Source organism: Pelophylax lessonae (genome assembly GCF_965119305.1).
Source record: "Pelophylax lessonae genome assembly, chromosome: 4".
NCBI classification, from domain to species: domain Eukaryota; kingdom Metazoa; phylum Chordata; class Amphibia; order Anura; family Ranidae; genus Pelophylax; species Pelophylax lessonae.
The window spans coordinates 334,412,841-334,437,147 of NC_138771.1; the positions used below are offsets into that span (position 1 = coordinate 334,412,841).

Genomic DNA, 24,307 nt, shown 5'->3' on the forward strand with positions numbered 1-24,307 from the left:
AATTATATTACCATTCAACATTTTGCTTTGCACAACAGAACGAATGCAGCTATAACTTTCCAATATTCAATAATTTGATAACAAATCATCACCATTATATCCACATAAACTGAAAGTTTTCAGGAAACCAAAAGCTTTACTGTATGAAAAACAAGTAATTGCTGATTATACATAAAATGTTTATTAATAATAAAATAATTATAGCAATAAATAAAGTGTTATGACATCAATTACATTACACAACTGCATAAAATTATATTAAGTTGCTTAACAAAATATACTACTAGTGGCGTAAAATATGTACAACACAAGGTGAAAAAAATAGTTTAGAATTAGCAAAAAAAAGATAGAAAAAGTGTACATGTGTCTGCACATGTGTATAGTAAGGGAGGCGTGAGCCTAGTGTGCTGGTGTACAGATATGTGTATGTAATATCGTGTTCATAAAGGAAAACAATACAATAAATAGAGCATAACATATATACAATAACAGCAAAGAAACAGTAGATATACAGTACATATAAACAAACAATAAATTCATTCAGCCCTGCAATTTTTTTTTAATAGTTAAACCAGTAACCATGTACACCTTGCCTGCAGTGGATGCCAATACCAGTCAGGAATGCCACCATAGCAGCTCAGTTAGCTAGAAGCACTCTGCCAATGAAGGCCAATAAAGTGGACACTTCAGATTCTGCCTGCCCTCATGTAAATCTCCAGTATTCACAGGGACAAGAGGCAGCTGGAGGCAAAGAAATAAGAATCTTTTCTCCATTGTAGGGTCCAAATTGATACAGTATTTGTAGTAACTATCATAGGCAGACATATTTGTCAAAGACATGATACAGTCTACTGGTCAGTGGTTCACTTGCTGCTTGTCAGCCATATTAGTTTAGTGTAGCCTAGACCAGGCATGTCAACATCAGAGGACTGTACCTGGTTGATAAACTGTTACATTCATCCTGCAAAGTTCTTAATAACAAAATGTGGAAGATACAGAGTTCTCACGCTTAACCTGTAAATGGTGGGAGACTCATCAACCAGCTATACTACAATATACTAGTCTTGCTAAAGGGAGGAACAGTACTGTGTGTGGCATTATGTGGCCATGTAGGAGAAAAATTAGGAAGTCAACATGCATGGTGCCTTTTCTATCATTTTGAGTGGAAGCCCATGTTTCTTGAATAATTTAATATCCTTATTGTCTTTTAATTTAGAAAAGATAGACTGCCAGACTCTAAAGTCTAATGGTGCTTTTCCACTGCATGGAACCGAATGGTTCTGCTCGCTTTTGTGCTTTTCCACTGCTGGTACCGCATGGTATGGTGTAGTAACGGTTCGGTACGGTACGGTACGGCGACGCTTTTCCACTACATGGAACCGAACGGTACGGCTCTCTAAAACAGTACCACCTCGATTGTGGTTCCAAGAGGTACCATATCCCACAATCCTTTGCATGCAGCTGACTGTTTGTCACTACTAGCCACTGATTGGTCAGAGAATCGTTGTTATCCCACCTACTATCCCACCCACTTACTTTAGTACTACTTTAGTGGAAAAGCAAACCATACCAAACCGTACCGAACCGTTCCAACACCGTACCATGCAGTGGAAAACCAAACAGGGCCGAGTAGAGCCGAGCCGTAACTTGCAGTGGAAAAGTGCCATAAGGCTAGCCAAACACATATAGATTCTTCCATCCATGCTAAACAGTATGGATAAAGTAATATCCCCCGCTGGCTGCTGAATATCCAAACAGTGGCTGCATCGGATTTGATGCTCACACTTTGGCGACAATTTTCCACCCAGCTCATTAGACAAACGTTGACTGAAAAATTTACAGTATGAATTTCATCTGATTTAGTTGAAATCATCTGAAAATCAAGCCATATATGGTCAACTTGAGGACAGCCAAAATTAGTTTTCCCCTGCTTTAGGGTATTTTAGATTTGACAAGTGTCAACATTAGCATACCCTGTGTTGTTGACCCAGCATGTTTAGAGTCAAAGAGGTTGACAGCAAGGTGAGGGATCAGAGGAAGGGGACCTGAAATATTAAAGATCCCAGGAATATGTAGCTCTTCTCTGATAGACATGCTGCACAGGACATAATGACCACACATAGCCTACAAAGTATACATTATGTAACTTTACAGGGTCTACTGGGTTGATGGCTCCTCATATATTGCATGCTGTCTTTTAGGTGTGTCTTGCCTTCATGATGATGTCTTCAGCCACTCTTGAGATCACTGATCTCACTGACTTTAAGCCACCACGGGCAGTGCATACATAAACTTACTGAGTGGGCACACACAACCAACACATTTAAAGTAAACCTGTCAGGAGAGAAACATGTGGACTGCCATTGCTGACTTTGCCATCATAATGCTAGTTTTCTGGCTGTCATGATGATGGTCACTAACTTACAACAACTGCAGACATAGGGAATACCAACTTTTCTCTGACTATTATTTTTTGCATACTTTTTACTAGACTAAAGACAGCCATGCAACTGGCCAGCAACAGTGATTGCCCATACAGTATATTTCTCTCCTGAAAGGTGTACATTAAATATGTCTACATTCACACACAAGCATGCATACACAGATACCGACAAGTTCTCATACACCCTCACAAAAACACATAATGGCAGCAATGTTGATCACATAAAGGTAAGGAAATACATCCTTGTAAAAAAGAAATAATAGCTATGTATGATGCATACTGAGGTGATCTGTTGAACAAGACATTCAATGCTTTCTATGGACTCAACATTTTTTAGACCTGTTAAAACTTTGTACAAAGTGTTGAAAGCACAACACTGACAAAATTCTGTACTGACTATTAAAGTGGATATGTCCAAGCTTTTTTTTTATTTTCTAAACACCTTCAGTTGGGTTTCACTGGATTAGAGAGGAGATTAAAAATCATTAGACATTCCTAGGATTGAAAGCAGGGCACAAAATAACTTGGAAGCTCAACTCTGGGAAAAAATATTTTAAAATAAAATAGTCCCCCAGTAGGTGTCCATAAATGAAAAGGCTGCTCAAGCTACAATACTCGCCTTTAATCCAGAGTTGTCCCCTGCAGTAATACATTTTCACCGAAAAATGTCCTAAATCCTCTGAACTGAAAGACTGTAGGGAGCCTGTGAGTGCAGGGTGACATGGACCCGCATTACTGTAGCAGCCATCACTCACAGTGTGATAACGCTCCCTGAATTATTGAGGACCACCTAGCTCACTCTACAGAAGAGAGGATCATCATGTGACTAGCCTGATGACATCTAGAAAAGGTGTGTGTGCGTGTGTATATATATATATATATATATATATACACACAAATACATACACACATACACTATCTATATTACCAAAAGTATTGGGATGCCTGCCTTTACACGCACATGAACTTTAATGGCACCCCAGTCTTTTTGTCCGTATGGTTCAATATTGAGTTGACCTACCCTTTGCAGCTATAACCACTTCAACTCTTCTGGGAAGGCTGTCCACAAGGTTTAGGAGTGCGTCTATGGGAATGTTTGACCTTTCTTCCAGAAGGGCATTTGTGAGGTCAGGCACTGATGTAGACAAGAAGGTGTGGTTCGCAGTCTCCGCTCTAATTGATCCTAAAGGTACTTTATTGGGTTGAGGTCAGTACTCTATGCAGGCCAGTAAAGTTCCTCCACCCCAAACTAACTCATTCATGTCTTAATGGACCTTGTTTGTGCACTGGTGCGCAGTCATGGAACATGAAGGGGCCCTCCCAAACTGTTCCTACAAAGTTGGGAGCATGAAATTGTCCAAAATGTCTTGGTATGCTGACGCCTTAATAATTCCCTTCGCTGGAACTAAGGGGCCAAGCCCAACCCCTGAGAAATAACCCCACACCCTAATCTCCTCTCCACCAAATTATTTGGACCAGTGCACAAAGCAAGGTCCATAAAGACATGGATGAGCGAGTTTGGGGTGGAGGAACTTGACTGGCCTGCACAGAGTCCTAACCTCAACCCCATAGAACATCTTTGGGATGAATTAAAATGAAGACTGCGAGCCAGGCCTTCTCGTCTACATCAGTGCCTGACCTCACAAATGTGCTTCTGGAAGATTGGTCAAACATTCCCATAGACACACTCCTAAACCTTGTGGACAGCCTTCTCAGAAGAGTTGAAGCTGTTATAGCTGCAAAAGGGTGGGCCAACTCAATATGGAACCCTACAAGTCTGGGATTCCATTAAATTTCATGTGCAAGTAAAGCCAGGTCTCTCAATACTTTTTGTACTATAGTGTGTATATATATATATATATACACACACTGTATATAAAGCATAACTCACTGCTATGGGGGACTCCGAGGGGGGATTTGGGGGGCTGAGCCCAGAGTTGGAGTATTTGGAGTAAGATCAATTGCTATATAAATATGTTGAAAATGTATACTAAACACCAGTGTTTAGCAAATGCCATCCAACTTGCATAAATATGTAACCTTCCTCTTATTGTAGGTAAAACTTCAGAGGCTTATAATTGAAGTTTTAATGGAATGAAGTGGTAGCTTATTATTATAGTAATTAGAGTATTTGAAGATTATAAGATTGTCTGACATCACTCAACATCAATTTAGCTTTAACTCAACATTTAAGTTTGCTTGTGTTTAAGCAGTTAATCACCACATAAGTACATCATAATATCAGTTTGATTTGAAAACTGATCTGTTCAATTACTATCTAATGCCGGCAATGTTTTCAATGAAATGGCCTGAATGGGTTCTTAGTTGATGTTGGATGTATGGTGCTCTGTCCTCTCCTTAGGAGCTTGAGATTAAGCAACTGATTCTGAGAATGCACTTCAGGCAAAGCATTGCCCTCTTTATGGTAAATGCCTTGGAATGTCCACAGAAATGGTATGACAGGCTTCTCAATGGAAGGATGTTAGAGAATGCTGGTGAAGACACCTTTTCACCTTCGGATGTCCGCTGAACCGACCAGTTTTTCAGAACTTTCTGTAGCACTAGATGCTATTTTGTTGCTTATGGGTTTTCCACGTATGTTTGACTGCACTTTGTTGTTTTTCTCATTTTTGTTGGATTTAGCGCTTTCTCGTTCCAAGTCAGACTGCGAAGAAGAGTCACTCTGACTGCGGATGATTTTTCCTGTGTCTCCTTTGACTGGGTCCCCCTGCTTTTTTGCAGGAGGGGCGCTAGACCCAGTCATACCATCTCCTTGCATAGCAGGCGTGCAGAAGCTTAGAATGTAACAAAGGCTCCCCCAGTTCTGTGCACACTGAGCTTGTACACTGCGAGTGATTGCATCTTTCACCTCATCCCCACAAGTAAGCAAAATGTTTACCAGATCAACATAGGGCCTAAGGAAAGAACACATTAAGACACATTAGGATAATTCTTTACCAGCAAAAACTGAGATTTTAACAATTCGATACTTTACCCAAAACGTAAAAAAAGTTTGGTTTTACATATTCTTTAACAACCACCCTTGCCTTTTTACAGACAAATTTTGTTCAAGAACACTGTTTTTTTTTTTCAAAATATGCCTGAATATTTAGTTTGCTAAAGTGACAGCAAACTCTGCTTTAAAAAAATAGAAAATATTCAAGTATGTATTATTGCTCCCAGACTCCTACAAATCTTAATTTTTATAAATCTATTTTTTGCTGCTGCAATGATCTGACTTCCTTTTAGAGGGTGGCTTCTTTCATTCTCCATGGTCCCACTATATGTCGGAACATAGTCGCCATCTCTTGCTCACTCTCCTGAAAAATAAATTGCAGGGCCTTTAAGTAGTGGATGTGTATGGATTATTTTTGGAGAATAAGGCGTTTGCTTAATTCCATGTCATCTATCTATCTATCTATCTATCTATCTATCTATCTATCTATCTATCTATCTATCTATCTATCTATCTATCTATCTATCTATCTATCTATCTATCTATCTATCTATCTATCTATCTATCGTATCTATCTATCTATCGTATCTATCTCTCTATCGTATCTATCTCTCTATCGTATCTATCTATCTATCTATCTATCTATCTATCTATCTATCTATCTATCTATCTATCTATCTATCTATCTATCTATCTATCTATCTATCTATCTATCTATCTATCGCAGCCTTCTCAACCTTTTCAACACAGAGGAACTCTTGAAATAAATTTCTAGTCTCGGGGAACCCCTGCTAAAAATACAAAATCTACAACTCATGACACATTAGTGTGACAATCAGTAGGAACAATGCTCCTTACTCTTGTCATCATTGGGAAGAATTACCCCCTTACAGATAGCTAAAAGCAACAATGGTGTCATTGGAAACTTATCTGAGAGGCAGAAATTGCCTATTGCTCAAGGAACCCCTAGCAACCTCAAGAGGAACCCTAGGGTTCCACAGAACCCTGGTTGAGAAACCCTGATCTACAGTATCTATCTATCTATCTATCTATCTATCTATCTATCTATCTATCTATCTATCTATCTATCTATCTATCTATCTATCTATCTATCTATCTATCTATCTATCTATCTATCTATCTGTCTATGTGGTTGACAGACATTTGGAGGTCTCAAAAAAGGCTTCTGTTTTCCCGAAAATGTTGTACATAAAAATCATCCTAAATTTTGCCTAAATAATACATTGAAACAGCAACGAAAGCCATTTCTATAACTGATCCATTGGGGAGCTCTAAACAGAAAAACAGATTTCATGGGACTTGGAATTAACTCCATATTATCCTCCATTTAATTAATATTTTCCTGCTGATTTTTTTTTTTTTTTTATTAATGTTTACTCCTATTTTTTAAACTTTTAATATTTAAAACTTTTTTTGTTTGCTTTGTTCGTTATTATTTTTACACCTTTACTGTATATTTACACATTTCTCATTGAAAGTGCAAAATAAAAAAAAAAAAAAATTTAATTTGTAAAATTTTTAATACTTTGTACAATTGCTGACAACTGAAGTGTAAACAAAACAGTTGCGGTAGGTCTCGGTAATTGGTATTGCGAGTACTAAAAAAAAAAAAAAGTATCGGTATTCGTACTCATTGTTAAAAAAATTGTATTGGTGCATCCTTAATGGCTATGTCAAGATATATAAAGTTTTTTTCTGGCCTACCATCTCTTAATAGCAAAATGCTTACACAGTAACTTCTCAATAGGACCTATAGAAATTATGACCAGGAAGGTGGCAAACTGAGAAGTGGAGATCCCTACATGACACTACAAGTAGGATCTTAAATCAAATTTGTGACCACCTATTTTACTTGAAGTAACCCAATGTCCTCAAGGTTGAAGGTACACTTTCTAAGCAAAGACAAATTAACATAACCTATTGTTTTATAGCTGTAATCTTCTTTCCATATTCACTGTCAACATGTGCCAGGAGCTGTCATTATGTAGGTAGATACAAGTAAATACTTAGAAGAATGTGAATGCTCCATACTCCACGTTTCTGATAGTTAGCGTGCATGTAATTTTTTATGAACCTTGCTTGGATAGCGAAGACATTCTCCGTAATGCACCACTGACTCCTATTACACATTTTGTAACACAGAACAGCATCAGTTGTAAACCATGCTGTGGAAATTATAGTTAAAATAGAACTGTCTGAAAGTCAAAACCTGCCAAGAGGAAGTACGTTTTTTTTTGCCAAAGAGATATGCAAACTTTCTTCTGTCTAAAAACTTCTTTCCCTGACTCATGGCATTTTTTGTACAATGCCTCATACTTGGCACCTGCTAAATGCAAAGGATGGAGCTGGGTGCTGAAAATGATGTACTGTAACTCCTGTAAGCATGCACAGGAGTTACATCTTCACTGGCCACCCAATGGCTGAATAGGAGCCATGCAGGTCCCAGAAGAAGTAACCAACAACCTGGACCTGCCAGCACTCTGTTGGTAAAGTGAACAGTTATACTTAGCAAGTGGTAATATAAAGGTTTCTGTGCTAAACAAATTAAGGATTGATTAAAAACTTGCAGTCATTACTCAACCTCTTTAATCACTTATGGAACTCTAACAATTCCAGCTTGTGATTTTTTTTTTCAACAGCAACTATGTATTAATCACTTTGTATGTGTAATGCGCAAGTATGCAAGCATTCCTCTGGGGTTTTTTTTAAGTTTATTATGGAAAGTCATTTTATAGAAAAGGGTAGTTGTGATAAATTGTGGATGACTTGATTCCATTCCAAATGTCAGTTTTGTGCTCCTGGCTACAATACCTTTCACACGAGGAATTCCAGAGATAATGGCCGCAAAACGCCCCTGGCAATGCTGCAACGCTCTGACCATCATCACTTACTCGTGTAACAGGAGGTCTTTGAAGTGAATCATCTCCACAATCACTTGAACATTATCCTTGGCAGCAGAGCAGAGGTCGTGCTTGGCGTAGCATTCCTTCTGGAGCTGGTACACCATCTCTTTAATAGCTGGGCACTTACGACTGATGCAACTGAATTTGTGTCTCAGTCCATGAGCTTTGCATTTCAATGCATCCTTGATAAATGATTTTCCCTGGAAGGAAGAGAAAAAAAATAGTATATTCTCAAATGTCTGTTACCTGTGGCTAAGACCTGCCATTTACAATTATGCATTACTTATCAAAAAATAAAGCACAAAAAAAGAGTGGTTTGGCTTACTTTAAGGTTGGTGTCACACATTTGTGTTGCAGTACCAAGGTATGCAGCATGCATGCTGCTGAATGGCACCAAGGCAATGGACCTGCTACTACTCATGGACAATGCCGTTATGGACTTTCACCTCGCTGAGGTATTCCTGGGCTACTACACTACTCTAGTCAGGATTAGAGAAAACATGTTTAAGGGCAAAGAAATCCGCGCTTAGGATAAAAGCTAAAAACCAAAACTTGGCTGCAGCCCACTTCAAAAATACAACCCTAAAAAGGGTTATATTAAATGCGTGTGTAAGAAAGGAGAAGTGATTGGCGCTGCCAGATGATAGATGTATAGCAGATGTATAAAGTACATTTCTGATAGTGGGTACTTAATCTCTAATAGACTAAAACATTTTTTTTTTTTACCATTGTGGGGCAAAGTGACTAGTGCAATATCAATAAATATTGTATCATCTGCAATGCATTGAAAATACACACCGATAAAACCATATATCTTCACTTCTGCGCAAGAAAGTGCAAAGTGCCGAAAGGTGGATAGTAGACAATTAAAAAAATATATGTATAAATAAATAGATAAAAAATCCAAAGTATGAAAAAAGTGCTATATGAAATATAGCACTATTTTCATACTTTGGATTTTTTATCTATTTATATATATATATATATATATATATATATATATATATTTTTTTTTTTTTTTTTTTTTTAATGGTCTACTATCCACCTTTTGGCACTTTGCACTTTCTTGCACAGAAGTGAAGATATATGGTTTTATCGGTGTGTATTTTCAATGCATTGCAGATGATACGATATTTATTGATATTGCACTAGTCACTTTGCCCCACAACGGTAAAAAAAAAAAAAAAATGTTTTAGTCTATTAGAGATTAAGTACCCACTATCAGAAATGTACTTTATACATCTGCTATACATCTTTCATCTGGCAGCGCCAATCACTTCTCCTTTCTTACACAGAGGAAACATGTTGTTCATATTGAACTGTATGCCGCAACTTGTTTAGTAAAGTTACATTAACCATTCTGTGCCTGGTCGGAAGTTATTCAAAGGGGTGCATGTGGGTACTGGCGTATCAAAAGAACCTGGGTCTGAACACACTACGGGGTGTGAAGTAGAACTGCTACAAAAGGGTTGACTCGGCAAGACAAGAAGAGGAGAGTAGTTGCTATGGATTAGCAGGTCAGGGAACACGCTACAAGCAACCGATTATTAAGCGTGGCACCTGGTAAGGTGGCAGGTCCTCCAGTAGCAAAGGGTCATGGTCTGGCTCCCTCCCAAACCTGCCTTACCGGGATCCATGGCCTGGTCACAAGGTATGGGAATGAAGGAGTTAGGTGAGAGCGTGCATGAGGTTCACACTATGTGCTTGGTGGGACCATATTCTGTTACTGGGAATGAGGTAACAAAGGTACGCTGGACTGGTGGAGAGGGCGCAGATATAGCACGTCCCTCCTAATGCAACATCTACTACATTACAGTGTGTAGTGACATGGGACAGCACTTTTCAGGGGTACTTTAATTGCTTGCACACAATTAGGCTGGGTTCACACTGTTGCAAATTGGATGCGGGTTTCCCCAATCAAATTCGCATGTCAGGAGATGTGTGAACCCAACCTAAGGGCTCATCTCTAAGTTGGGAAACTACCTTAAAGTGGAGCTCCAGGCTACCCCGAAAGAAATTAAAAGTCTGTAGCTGCTGGCTTTTAATATTAGGGCACTTACCTGTCCAGAAATCCAGCGGTGTCCTCACCTGAGCCAATTTTTCAATTTGCTATAAGGTGCTGGAGCCGTCATCTTGACCTAAACCTGATACACACTATACATTTTTTTTTTTATTTGTACCACCCCGCGGGTTTCACAAAAAAAGAACTAACAGCTCTGGTCGGGAGTCGCTGTACTAACCATGCAAGGTTAGTCCAGCGATCTCCCCAGCTAAGCTGTTGTTTTTCTGACAGGGGCATAGCTCTCCCATCAGTACATTCTAATCAGCGCTCTCTGCCATTGGCTGAAAGCCATACACACGTGCAGAATGTTGGCCGGTACTTTTTGTACCAGTGAAGTCTCCTGAAATTATGCCCGTGTGTATGGGAATCCGCCAGTGTAGCCTTGTTTCCTACTGTGCATGTGCGTATTGCACGCTGCTCTGTACATGGGGAAGAAGGGGGGAACAGAACTTCCAGCTCAGTTTGCTGCTTTGAAATGGGAGTGGGTTCCTGTCAACCAGGTAGCTGCTCCCCCCCCAAAAAGGTGCCAAATGTGGTTGTGCGGGGGGGGGGGGGGGGGGGGAGACAGACAAGCGGAGCTTCCCCTTTTGGGTGGAGCTCTGCTTCAATGTCAGATTCTTCACATGACCGCAGTCTCCGCCTGGTGACGGGCATTGTTGAGCGCATTCTACACGAAAGGTACCCCCGGATGTTTGGGCCCAGATGACCCCGTCCCTCATGCTATGTAGATAAAACAGGCCAGGTCTAGTTTTGGTGCACTGGGGTGGATAGGCCCCCTATTCTAAATGATTAGTGTGCGTGCGGTAATGCAACATAAAATTATTAAGGGTTTTTTTTTTTTTAAATGTTTAATCACTTGTTTTTTTATCTTTATTGTTTTTAGTATGTACGCAATATCTTTGTTTTACAAAAAGGAGACCCATGACACAGAAGCATCATAAAAGATCCTTCACATGAAAATACAAAATATTTATATACAGTAATTCCTGTTAACTAAATAAAAAAAGTTTTATAAAAAAAATTCCTGACCATAATAAAGAACAAAAATATACAGAAAACAACATGTTCTTACTACATTTACTAGATTAATATTTTGTGTTGTGCTACTCTTGTTTAAGTTACCCCTTAGACAATTGCCAAATCACATCTACTAACTGACTGCGGCCAAACATTAAAAGTTGCCAAAAATACTTCTGTGGTGAAGGTCTTAGTCCTGAATATTTTTAAACATGTTTTCACATTTTTCTAAATTAATGTTTGTACATGTAAATATTACAAACCCATAAGGCTTAGAAAACAACTGTGTGAATGAATACTGGAGATGAAGCTTAGCCGTGAGGGAGAGGCAACACTGAAACGACAGTCTCCGGTAGCATGAAAGGGGATATGTCCTGTCCACATTCATGCCACAGAATTGCACATTGGTCATAAATATAAAAATAAGTAAACTCATGAAATTCCACTGGTTTTAAGATGCTTACACTAGTATGATAGTATAAATTACATACAAGGACATAGTGTATATTATATTAGCTCTTCATGACAATAGTTCTCACATCTATACCTTGACAAAAGCTGCTTTTAGACTAGAGGTTGTAGTAATCATTTGATCACTCTCAAACAAAATAAGTAGCAGAGTGGATCACTTACAAGCCTAGCTTGGCTAAGCTAGCAGTGTAAGCTTAACGCAGAGGAGAGTGGAGTGGGAGCTGCTTCCAGTTTATTGGAAGAGTACCAAGTGCAATTGGAACAGTTTTTCTAACTTGATTGTAGCCACAGAAGGCAGTGGCTGGCAATCCCAGGATTCAACCACAGGTATTTGACAACAGGCTGTCAGCCAATCCGGCTTTTTTTCATCAGCCTACATCTATGGGAACTCAAAAGTCTTTGCTAAGCATGAGAAATTCAGTGGCACTTGATAATGGCTTGATAAACCTTAGACTGTGTGGAGAGAATGGGGGAATCATACCCAAAACAGCACCACCTTCAATTTCCCCAAAACATGCAAGTCGGTAACAGATTTAAAATGTAATGTAAGTGGTGGGCAGCCAGAGAAGGTCATAGTTATATAGTTACATACAGAGTGAGGTTGAAAAAAGACATCAGTCCATCTAGTTTAATCTATGATGTCTGTGTGTGTTTGCTATTAACAGCACATTTTATACCCCTGTATGTTGTGGTCTTTAAGGTGCCCATCTAATAGTTTTTTTAAACTATCGATGCTCCCTGCTGATACGACTGTTTGCGGAAGAGAATTCCACATCCTTACTGCTCTTACAGTGAAGAACCCCCTATGTATTTTAAGGTTAAACCACCTTTCCTCTAGTTTTAGTGAGTGGCCACGTGTCTTATTGTATTCCCTTACTATGAATAGTTTGTTCCTTATGCTAGGGTCGCCAGTACAGTATTTGTACATTGATATCATATCCCCCCCCCTCAATCGTCTCTTCTCCAGAGAGAATAAGTTCAGTGCTTGTAGTCTTTCCTCATAGCTGATGTCCTCCATGCCCCTAATTATTTTTGTTGCCCTTCTTTACACACATTCTATAATTCACAGACCAGCTTGGCAAATTTTTTGATAAAACACAGCTTAGCTTAAAGCTGAGCTCCAGCTTTTTCTACACTTTATATTGCACAAATTATTCTGCGGACTGTTTACGACCTGACCATTTACGACAGGGTTTAATTTAGAGGTCTTTTAAAGACCTAGCTAGTGGGTTTTTATGAATCTGCTTTATTTAAAATGTATCTTAAAGCTCAACTCCAGCTTTTGCTACACTTTACATAGTTCATTTGGGCCAAACCGGGTCAAACATACAATGTCCTTCACTAACATGTGAGGCTCCTGGATGTGTGGTATACACTGTATGTAGCTGAGGCCACACACACAGCATACCGCTTGCTTCCATAATTCCAGTCTCATACCTGGAACACACTAGAATCTATCTGATTGGCGCTCAGCTAATCAGAGAAGGTTATAAACTCTAGCAATGAATGCGTTTGGGAAATGAACTTTATGAGATGTCTGTGAATCAGCCCATAATAGAAATTAAAGAAAGGTTGCCCATGTGAAGAGCTACTTTACTTTATAACTCTGTTACATTCCTGTCTTTTCATTGCAGCAAATGGCACAGACATTTCTCAAAGGTTAGAATTGCAACAGTGGATGCTTTGAAAGGCAAATGGTTTCTGTGTGTGTGTATAAAGGGTTCACTGCTCAGTTAACTTGTTTAACTGACAATCACTCTCAGTCTACTGGTACTTAGAGTGTTGTCCCAGACTGGAAAGTTCCAGCACAGGGTGGGAATTGTGAGTATAATCATCACAAGAATAACAGGAGACAGTTATTATTGTAAATGGCATTGATAATTGTGACAGACCCAACCAGGGCAGGGTCTTTTGAAGTGGACTTCAGGGGGGGCCTCTTGCCCTTTGACTATGGGCCCTGGCTTTTAAAGGAACACTACTCTTTGGGAGGTGTATGCCTGGGGGTCCCTTGGAGTGGTCTTGTTTCTGCTTCAAGTCCATGTCTCCCCAAAACACACAGACTCTGGGAACTGGAGGACCCAGCTACATTATTAGGGACCCTATTCCCAAAATTACTGCTTTACATTGCAAAACTCAAAGCATATCATTAGCTCAAAGCAACCTGATTCTGGGGTCTCCTGATATAATTTGTTCAAGGTGTTATGTGTTAAGTGTCTTTCTCCCATTGTGTGCCTCCTGTGTGTTAATTGAGTCACCCATTGTTTCTGTCTGTCTGATCATCTTAGAGATGTGATTAATATTGTGACCACTTTACCTTGTTATGGGACCATTGTGGGATGTTATGTGTTTATGCTTATAATAATGTGTACTGTACTTTCAATCCAGGGTTGTGGGCTGGGTGCCGGCAGTCTGGTCACCTATGCTGGTTTAAGTGGCTAGTTGTTAATTAGTATATGTTAATTAAATCACTCTCAGCTATTAGTTGCTAGAGGTGTTATAGCATACTGTTTATGTTAGCTGTTCCTTAGCTAAAGTAAGTATATTCCTTTATACAGTTTCCTTTGCATACGATAATGTGATTAGGCTCATCTGATCTGGTGTGCTATATATTCTATGTGTTTTTACAATAAAGTTAGTTCTAGAGCACCTAAGCTAGTGTCGCCTAGATTATTGAGTGCTATGCCATAATTCTGCTATAATTCCTGGTTCTTGGGTCCAGACTGGAGGAAGCTAAATCTTAACTGAAGCAACCAAGCAGGGTGCTGGACGGTTCCGTCACAATAATCTTTATCCTATTGGTCAGTCAATGAACTGCCTAGTAAAGATAACTGTCTTAATTGTGGTTTTACTTTCATGTAGTATGTATACATACATATACTTTACCTATCTTTCAGCATCTAGATATACATTCTGAATCAGATGTCAACTGGGGTCTAAATCTGAGCACTGTTAGATCTTGCTAAGGGACTGCATGCTTTTTGGCACCAATATTTTCAGCTTCCAGTAATATGAATATGTTTATTTAAGCGTTAATTTTGTTTTCGGCATTATACAATGAGTTCAGTTATGGCTAAACTTTACAGGCTAGTTTAATGTTGGAGGAAAGTATAGAGCATTTTCAATAAACATGTATTTTGAGTTATCATTGCAATGTTTGCTGTAATATTTGATATGACTTTTACATTTTACAACGTTACTTTTCCATTGTTTTTTTATTTTACTAAATATAGAGATTTGTTAATTGAATACCAGATGGAGCTGTCAGTGGCTCAGTGCAATTACTTTTAAGACAGACTGTTAGTTAAACAGGAAATTAACTGTTTTCACTTTATTGGTCGACTCATAGGCCCGCATTGTTAGAAGAAGCAGTCATGTACAACCATTGTGTAATATTTGTATGTGCGTTTCTTGCCTAGGAAGCTCTGCTTAACTTTATGATAGTCCATATTGTGGGCTGTGTCCTAATATTCCAATCCAGAACTGCAGCATAAATTGGCCAAGTGTTTTTGATGGTAGTTGGACATCAAGGCATAATCTGATGGCTGAGTTTTTTTACTTAATTATAACATACAAACTGGGATTGCTTGTGAAAAGTAAGCTGGTCGTAACATTTGACAGTCACAACTGATCATTGCCAGTTCCACAGATGTAACCAGCTGAAGCTTTATGCAAATCGAAACTTTTCCTAAACATGATAAAAACAATCTAAACATTAAGCTTGTCCCCACCCAACCTCCTGTGCCTACCTACTGATCCCATAATGCAGTATGCATAATGCATAATGTCCCATATATGGTACACATATAGTATTATCAATATATTACCTGAGCGTCAAATCGGCCAGCGTTATGCAGGAAGGTCATGCAGATCTCATGTAGGCCGCGGATCTCGCACGAGTTGTTCTCAAAGCATTCAAAGACTCCGCATCCCACATCACCAGCGCTGACTAGACAGTGTTGAATTTCAGCTGTTATGGTAGAGAATATTAAAAAAAAGTTATGATTTATGTGTATGCTCTGAAAAATACTGATAGTCATCATCACCAGAGTAGCGTGTTAACTTTTTTGTATCATAAACATTGTCATTATCATTGCCCTCCTGATGTCGATGTGCCCCTACTTTCCCACATAAATAGAAATTTTAGCACTTAGGCCTCCAAGCAAGTTACCAAGATATCAAGAACAGTTTGGGAATATGTGCCATTATCTAATCAGAAATGTCTCCTGATAAATACTGCCTGCTGCTGCAATTCTGAATTTCCTCTTGAGGAGTTCTGCCGACTTTTTTAGTACTGAAAGTGTGTTATGTCAATTTCCGTCTAGTTTTGGATTAAGTGGGGAAGTATTATTCCTGGTACACACAATGAGATTATCGGAAGAATGATCTTCCTTTTTTTGCAAATAAAAGAGGTTACTAATGAAAATTCCCGTATGACAGAATGAAAATTCAGAAGTGATGTAACGTATTGTATTGTATTTTCAGGAGACAACTGTACTGATTAAACGAAAAATGCACAATCTATTATCGCATGTGAAACATTTTCGTGCTTGTCCCATTGGATTATTTCACATGAATTGTGTTGGTCAGCTCTCGAAAGCTGTGTACTTACATTCAGATTATCTTATGATTGTTTAGAAAGCAGTATTTTACGTACGATTTTCTGATCATGTGTACAAGCCTTTAGAAGTCATATGGGGTTTTACAGCTACAATATATACACTTTAAATGTTCAAACATGGATCCTGCTTAATGCTTAAAGTGGTTCTAAAGCCTAAACTTTTTTAGCTTAATCCATTCCCTGCATTTAAGGAGAAGTATAACCAAAGCTATTTTGGCTATACTTCTCCAGGGGGATCAATTCGTTCTGCACTCCTATGAACTGTTTTTAGCATGCTGTAAGCTGATGTAACAGAGCTGGTCCAAACTCTGAAACGATCCCAAACATATGGCCTGAGCCAGCTGCTACCGCTCCTTCCACAGCTCAGCGCTCCAGTGTGCGCTCACGGGGCAGAACAGTGACTAACAGTCCCCGTTTCTCTGCTTACTGAAGGCTGAGAACCAAGTGATCAGCGGTCTTTGATTGCTCGGTTCTCATTTTAAGAGCTGTCAGGGAAAAGATGCAGCATCAAATTGATGCTGCAGTGCATCCATCTAAGAGAGTATAAATACTTTGTTTTTGAAGGCCATACTTTTATTTTAAAGTAAAAAATGTTTAGGTAGCACAGTAAACCCCCCTTTATTCTTACCTGAGACTGGATCCAGCGCTGTGCCCGTCTGTAGCAGCTCTCCCCACTCTCACAGGTTTTGCTAAGGCAGTAGGAGCCAATGGCTTTCAGTCAAGTCCTGTAATGAGGAAGTGGGGGACTTTGGATTCAAGCAGCATGGCTCGGGATTAGGTGTGCCACAATAGGAAGCAGCTTTCTATAGTGGCACCCTGGGAAGCGGATGAGCCAGGAGGGGATTGCCAGTGGGGTACCCAAGATGAGGATAGGGGCCACTCCGTGCTATTCTAATGCACAGAGCAGATAAGTATATCATGTTTGTTATTAAAAAAAATTGACTTTACAATCATTTTACGTTGTAAAATTCCTCCCATGAACCCTGGCTATTGCCTTGGTCTCTTATTTAATGCTGATGGATTGCCTACTGCTTCAGCCCCATAATTTATCCCAATGAATCCCACTGTTTTAGTACTTGCCCCTGATGGATCCTACCTGCTGCTTCAGTCCCGTAGTTCTCTCTGATCCTGCTTGTTGCTTTGGTCACAGATTTGATCCTGATAAACCCTACCTATTGCTTGAGACCTGATACTCCACCTGATGGACGCTACCTAATCCTTCAGTCCCATAAGAAGGCAACCTGATGAATCTTGCTCACTGTTTCAGTAATTTCCCCAGATTGATCTTGCCTACTGCTTCCGCCCCATAATTTATCCCAGTGAATCCTGCACACTGTTTCAGTAATCCCCCCCCGATGGATCCTACCTGCTGCTTCAGTCCCATAGTTCTCTCTGATCGATCCTGCTTGTTGCTTTAGTCACATATTTCAACCCGATAAACCCTACCTATTGCTTGAGGCCTGATACTCCACCTGATGGACGCTACCTAATCCTTCAGTCCCATAAGGCAACCTGATGAATCTTGTTCACTGTTTCAGTAATTTCCCCTGATGGATCCTGCCTGCTGCTTCAGTCCTGTAGTTCTCTCTGATGGATCCTGCTTGTTGCTTTAGTCACATATTTCATCCCGATAAACCCTACCTATTGCTTGAGACCTGATACTCCACCTGATGGATGCTACCTAATCCTTCAGTCCCATAAGGCAACCTGATGAATCTTGCTCATTGTTTCAGTAATTTCCCCTGATGGATCCTGCCTGCTGCTTCAGTCCTGTAGTTCTCTCTGATGGATCCTGCTTGTTGCGTCAGTCACATATTTTATCCTGATAAACCCTGCCTATTGCTTGGGACCTAATATTCCACCTGATGGACGGTACCTAATCCTTGAGTCCCATAAGGCAACCTGATGAATCTTGCTCACTGTTTCAGAAATTTACCCTGATGGATCCTGCCTGCTGCTTCATTCCCGTAGTTCTCTCTGATGGATCCTGCTTGTTGCGTCAGTCACATATTTTATTTTTATCCTGATAAACCCTGCCTATTGCTTGAGACCTAATATTCCACCTGATGGACGGTACCTAATCCTTCAGTCCCATAAGGCAACCTGATGAATCCTGCTTACTGCTTAGTCCCATAATTCTACCTGATGGGTCCTGCCTATTGATTTAGTCCATTAATTCAGCCATATGGATTCTGCCTACTGCTTCAACCCTGTAGTTCTACTTTGTGTATCCTGGCAGTTAGTCCTGTGCCCATCCAACATGAAACTTTCAATCTTTTATTGACTGCATTTAAGTCCATATTTGGATTAATTTCTAAACCTTTAAATGGCATATGCTGCTGCAAAGCTAATAGGAGGAACATTCGGAATGTTGTACCTCTAGCTCTTTTACACATGGTAGGTTTATGGAAATATCTGCTGCTTTTTTGTGCCATTTGTGCATTTACACATATGACCCTTATAGAGAACAGACTTACATGCGATTGTCTTACTCTGTCACTACTAGTATAACTTTTGCCTGGACACTAACAGTCATCATCACTAGAGCCTTGCTAGGATAATTTAATCTTTAGATGTGTGTAAAAGTATTTGTGGAACAGCGTCATCAGTGTACTGATGCATTCATGGTTTCTGAAGCCTGGTGATAGCAAATTCCTCTGCCCTTGAAAGCCTGAGGTAACTTAAAACACATTCAAATTCTCATGTTACTTTTAAACACTTTCACCGTCCAACTGCATCATTGCTCGTTTCAGTGATGCCAGTCATCATCTGATCTATTATTTAGGATGTAACTGAAGCACTTTCTATGGGCTTATTACATTTCTCTTCATTGTTTAAATCAAATTATTAGCAATGTGTGGATTAGTGTTGAAGTAAAGAAAATGACAAGTAACATGACTTGGTACTCTAACAGGATAGGTAATCGGCCCAGTGATCAGGCAGAGAGTAATTGTAACTAGTAGTTCACTAAACAGGTGCAAAGTTAGAAGCAATGATGCACAACAAAGTAGGCGTTAAAAAACAAAAACAAAAAAAGAACCCACCCCCCCGAAAAAAGCAATGTTTTTAGCACCCCCAAAGTGCCCCCCCCCCTTAAGCTGCAAAGGAAAGGGGTGTTTACATGCCATGTTAGAAATGCTTTGCTTTGAATTTGCAGCAAAAGTTATCTCTTCTGTAGTGCTCGGCGGTACTGCCATTAAACATGACCTATTCGAGTGAATGGGAATGCTCCTTGAATGCCCTGCAAGTGTGTGCAATGCATGTGATTGTGCTGTATTGGTACCGCTTTTACAAGGTTAAAAAAGTGGTAATGTGGTTGCATAGCATAGCCTCTACAATAGTCTGTAGAGAGTTTAGCTGAGCATCACTACTTAAAGTGGTTGTAAAGGCTAGAATTTATTTTTTTTAAATGACAAACACGTTCTTACCAGCTCTGTGCAGTAGTATTGCAGACAGCAGCCCTGAACCTCCTCTTCTGGGGTCCCCAGCCAGCGCACTAGGCTCCTCCTCTTCTGCATTTGCCACCATAGCAAGCAGCTTGTTATGGGGGCGCATGTCCATAGACACAGACAGTGCAGCTCTGCTATGCCCCCACTCCCTCCTCACATGATTTGAATGACAGCAGCAGAAGCCAATTGGTCTTGCTGCTGCCTCTGTGTCCTCTGAGGATAGAGAGAGAGAGACCAGTGCCGGTGCAGAAGAGCACAGCATTGGATCAAGATAAGACTCAGGTAAGTATAAGGGGAGTGAGGGCGGTGATGCAAATACTAGGACAATTTTTACCTTAATGCAGGAAAGGCATCAAGGTAAAAATGTTCTGCCTTTGAAACCATCCCTCTAAGTGAAGTCCAGGGTAGCTTTGGTAACACAGAGGAACAGCATTCATTAAGGGGCTTCCCACAGTATCTGGGTCTTCTGGAGAAGCTGCCAGCATGGGGGTGGGTTGGGTGTTAGTTTAGTGTTAATTGTTCATGTTAGGTTGTTAGGGTGTTGGTGTGTTGGTTACTGGATAATCAAAGCCTCTCTCTGAGCATATGTTTGCCCACCATTCCTTTTCCCAATCCCCTCCTATTCATAATTTGTTGATACACTGATACATTTGTGTAGTCTGAGCTTGCCTTTGGCCGGCTTGTTGCTGTCCCTCATTGTGATGTCTTCCCAGATAGCAGGCAATTGAGCTGCAAGTTTGAAAATTACTTGCTAAAGCCCCGTACAAATGGGCCGAATGTTGGAAGACATCAGCCAGTTCAATAAAAACTGGCAGACATTCGGTCCGTGCGGATGCCAGCCAGTCTGACAGAAGCTGGCCTTTTGGCCGGCTTCTGTCAGATGTGCATGCTGGAAAACCAGCAGCCGACTGGCTTCCAATTGGCGCTGTCAGCCAATGGTGGAGAGTGCTGATTGGAGTGTTCTGGTGGGCGACCATCCCCCTGTCAGAACACAACAGCTCAGCGGGGCGATTCCTATACTTACGTCAGATCGCTAGTAGAGCGGCTCTTACTAGAGCTGACAGGTTTTTTTTTTGCTCAACCAAAAAAATTCAGTGTACCAGGCTTTAGCTATTGCTAGACTTGCCAGGCTACACAATTGCAGCAAGTCGGCATTGCATGACTCCTGACCAACTTTCTTTGCAAACATTCTGTTACAAGTCCTGGTTCAGTTATGTTGTGCATTAGTCACCCCACCATAGGGGTCACTGTGGCTGAAATGGGAAAAGTGTCAACTAGACTATGTGCTTCAAGTGCTCTGCAAGTGTACAACTTGCCAGTATAAATGTGAAGCAAGTTAACCACTTCTGGATCGGAAGGTTTTACCCCCTTAATGACCAGGCAATTTTTTGTGATACGGCACTGCATTACTTTAACTGACAATTGCGCGAACATGCGATGCTGTACCCAAACAAAATTGATGTCCTTTTTTGCCCACAAATAGTGCTTTCTTTTGGTGGTATTTGATGACCTGTGTGCTTTTTATTTTTTGCGCTATAAACAAAAAAAGAGCGACAATTCTGAAAAAAAAACAGTATTTTTTACTTTCTGTTATAAAGCATTCCTAATAAAAAAAAAAAATTAAAATCTAATTTTTTCATCATTTTAGGCCAATATGTATTCTGCTACATATTTGTTGGTAAAAAAAATTCCCAATAAGTGTATATTGATTGATTTGTCCAAAAGTTATCACGTCTACAAACAAGGGGAAAGATTTATGTCATTTTAATTTTTCTATTTATTTTTTACCAGTAATGGCGGCGATCAGCGATTTTGAGCGGGACTTCGACATTGCAGCAGACAAATCGGACACCTAACTAACATTTTTGACACTTTTGGGGAAACAGTGACATTACTACTGTAATCAGTGCTAAAAATATGCACTGTTACTGTACTAATGACACTGGCAGGATAGAGGTTAACATCAGGGGTGATCAAAGGGTAAATGTGTCCCTAGCAGGTGCTTTCTAACTGTGTGGAGGATGGACTTGCTGGATGAACATAAAGACCTGCGTTCCTAAATAGGAGGAACACAGGATCCCTGTGTTCATCACTGACAGAACAGCATGTTTACATCGGCAGACCGCCATTCTGTCTCCGGGTGGGTGCCCGGCAGACATCGTGTTTGCCGGACCCACTGATTGGCTCCCCCCTACGGCCAATTGGTGCATGCCCCCACTAGCTGTACGCGAAACGATGTACAGGTACGTCGTTTCGTGGGACAGAGCCGACCTGCCGCAGTATGGCAGCTGATCGGCAAGTGGTAACAAGACTTACAATTCAACACTGCCACAATTTTGTGGCAAGTTATCTTTGCTGTCTGTGATCACACCATTTCAGTCTTCTAGAACCTGAGAGGAGCCTGCCTCATAACAGCCAATAGGAAGTTGTCATGTCACCCAGGCAGTGACATGACCAGAAAAACATCCTCCCACTCAGCAGTTCAAAAGAGAGAAGACTTGGGACCCATGGAGCCCATTATAACAGTTTTAGGTAAGTATAATAGGCTTTTAGATAAAATTCATATTAAGCTTAGTGATTTACTATAAACCAGAGAGTGAAAAATCTGTGCAGCTCTGCATAGAAACTAATCAGCTTCCAGTTGAAGTTAGAGGCTGATTGGCTACCATGCAGGGCTGCACTAGATTTTGCACTCTATAGTTTTAGTAAATCAACCTCTACGTGTTAGGGATATGCATTCCTGTCTCCAATATCCAATTCATTCATTTGAATTTTCACTCTTTGAGGATATCCAACTGACAAGAGCTTTTTCTTAATGTTTTGAACTGTATAATGCTTACCCAGCCTGGTGAGCCCGGTGTTTACTATAGTAACTCAAACCCATTGAGCTGTAGAGGAACATAAAAAAAGTCTGTTGAGTGTGTCTGGTACTGTGTTTGATTGTTAGCTGCTCTCCCATTGCTAGGAAAGGTATAATTGTAAATTTTACCTCATTTACTAACTTCTTGAGCAACTGCACTTTGCAAAGTCCATAGTCTATAGTCTATATAGACCACAGTCCATCGTCTATTTTCCTATACTGTAGTAACTTAAACTCATTGAGCTGTAGAAGAACATAAAAAGGGCTGTTGAGCGTGTCTGGTACTGTGTTTGATTGTTGGCTGCTCTCCCATTGCTAGGAAGGGTATAATTGTAAATTTGAACAAATCTTGATGGTTTTACAAGTATTCTTTTGCTTAGTTGCCCATGGCCATACATGGCCTATTTATCACAAGTAATGTGACTGATCTGAGCATCATTTGCAAAAACCTGAAGCGGTCCAATCCATAATGATACAAGCATTCTCTGCATGGGAAGAGCTTGCTAATTTATACACACTTTCCAGGATATTAAACAGTCATGCTCAATAAATGCTCACTAGAAAAGTTCCCATCACTTCAAAGATTCTGTATTTAAACTATGACTAAGCTGGAAAGAAGAATGGGCTCCTTGCAATCAAATGTGATCAGAAGATAACTGCCTGTTTTTCTCTGTGAAAAATGTGTCAAAGCAATGATGGTCTAAGGCATGTGACCTTAATCGCACCCTAAGCACGAAAGCCTGACAAAAGCCAAGTCATACAAGGTGGTCAGATATCACCAGGATCAGTACAGAATCAACAGACAGGATTGGATGTAGAATCCATGCCAAGATCAAAACCAGATGTCACAGAAGTCAGATGCTGAATCTGATACCAAAAATGCAACTAGCAAAAAGTCCAAAATCCAAATAGGTTCCATGTCAGGGTTCACACCAAAACCACAAACCAGAAATACACCTCAATATCAGATGTGCAGGAGCACCTTCAGTCAGGGCTTGACAAACCCCAGGCGCCAGGCCACCACAGCGACAAAAAACCCGGTGACCCGGTGCCTAGGCTGCCATCTAAATACGCTACGCACCTCTTGCATGCACCCCCACCCACTTGCTATGTATCCTGAGCTCTGCTTGCCCATCTGTGAGCCTGGAGTGGCATAACGGGTGCTGTCTGGTAGAGTGGAGGGAGGAGAGCGGCACACCCTTCTTGTTATTGACCAGGGAGTGACGTGTGATGTCACTTCCGGGTCCCCGCTGACAGTTTCCCTGGCCATTAAGGGCAGGAAAGGAAGTAATGCAATGCCATGTGCATTGCATTATATTCAGTGGAGCATGGGGGAGACCCTGGATGCCTCATTAAACAGAGCCTGTCACCAAAAAAAATCATCACATAGGGGACTTTTTGTTAAAAGTTAAGTAAAAAAAAAATAATTTTTTTTTTTTTTTTTAATTGTAAAAAATTAAAGTTAAACCCAAGCACAAAAAATCCCCCCCCCAAAAAAAAATTGAGG

The 24,307-nt window shown here is 40.2% G+C and overlaps 1 protein-coding gene across 1 annotated transcript in view; it reads right to left on the reverse strand.

The window, feature by feature from the left end:
• Window positions 1–4,302: 4,302 nt before the first annotated feature.
• The window catches only part of STC2 (stanniocalcin 2), a gene marked incomplete at its 5' end in the record, with an annotated part of 68,379 nt that continues 48,374 nt past the window's right edge, over window positions 4,303–24,307 (reverse strand). Inside the window, 3 exons of the mRNA XM_082256321.1 lie at window positions 4,303–5,358; window positions 8,312–8,523; window positions 15,698–15,840. Coding sequence (XP_082112447.1) covers window positions 4,953–5,358; window positions 8,312–8,523; window positions 15,698–15,840 — 761 coding nt within the window. The 3' untranslated portion in view covers window positions 4,303–4,952. The remainder of the gene's footprint in view (window positions 5,359–8,311; window positions 8,524–15,697; window positions 15,841–24,307) is intronic.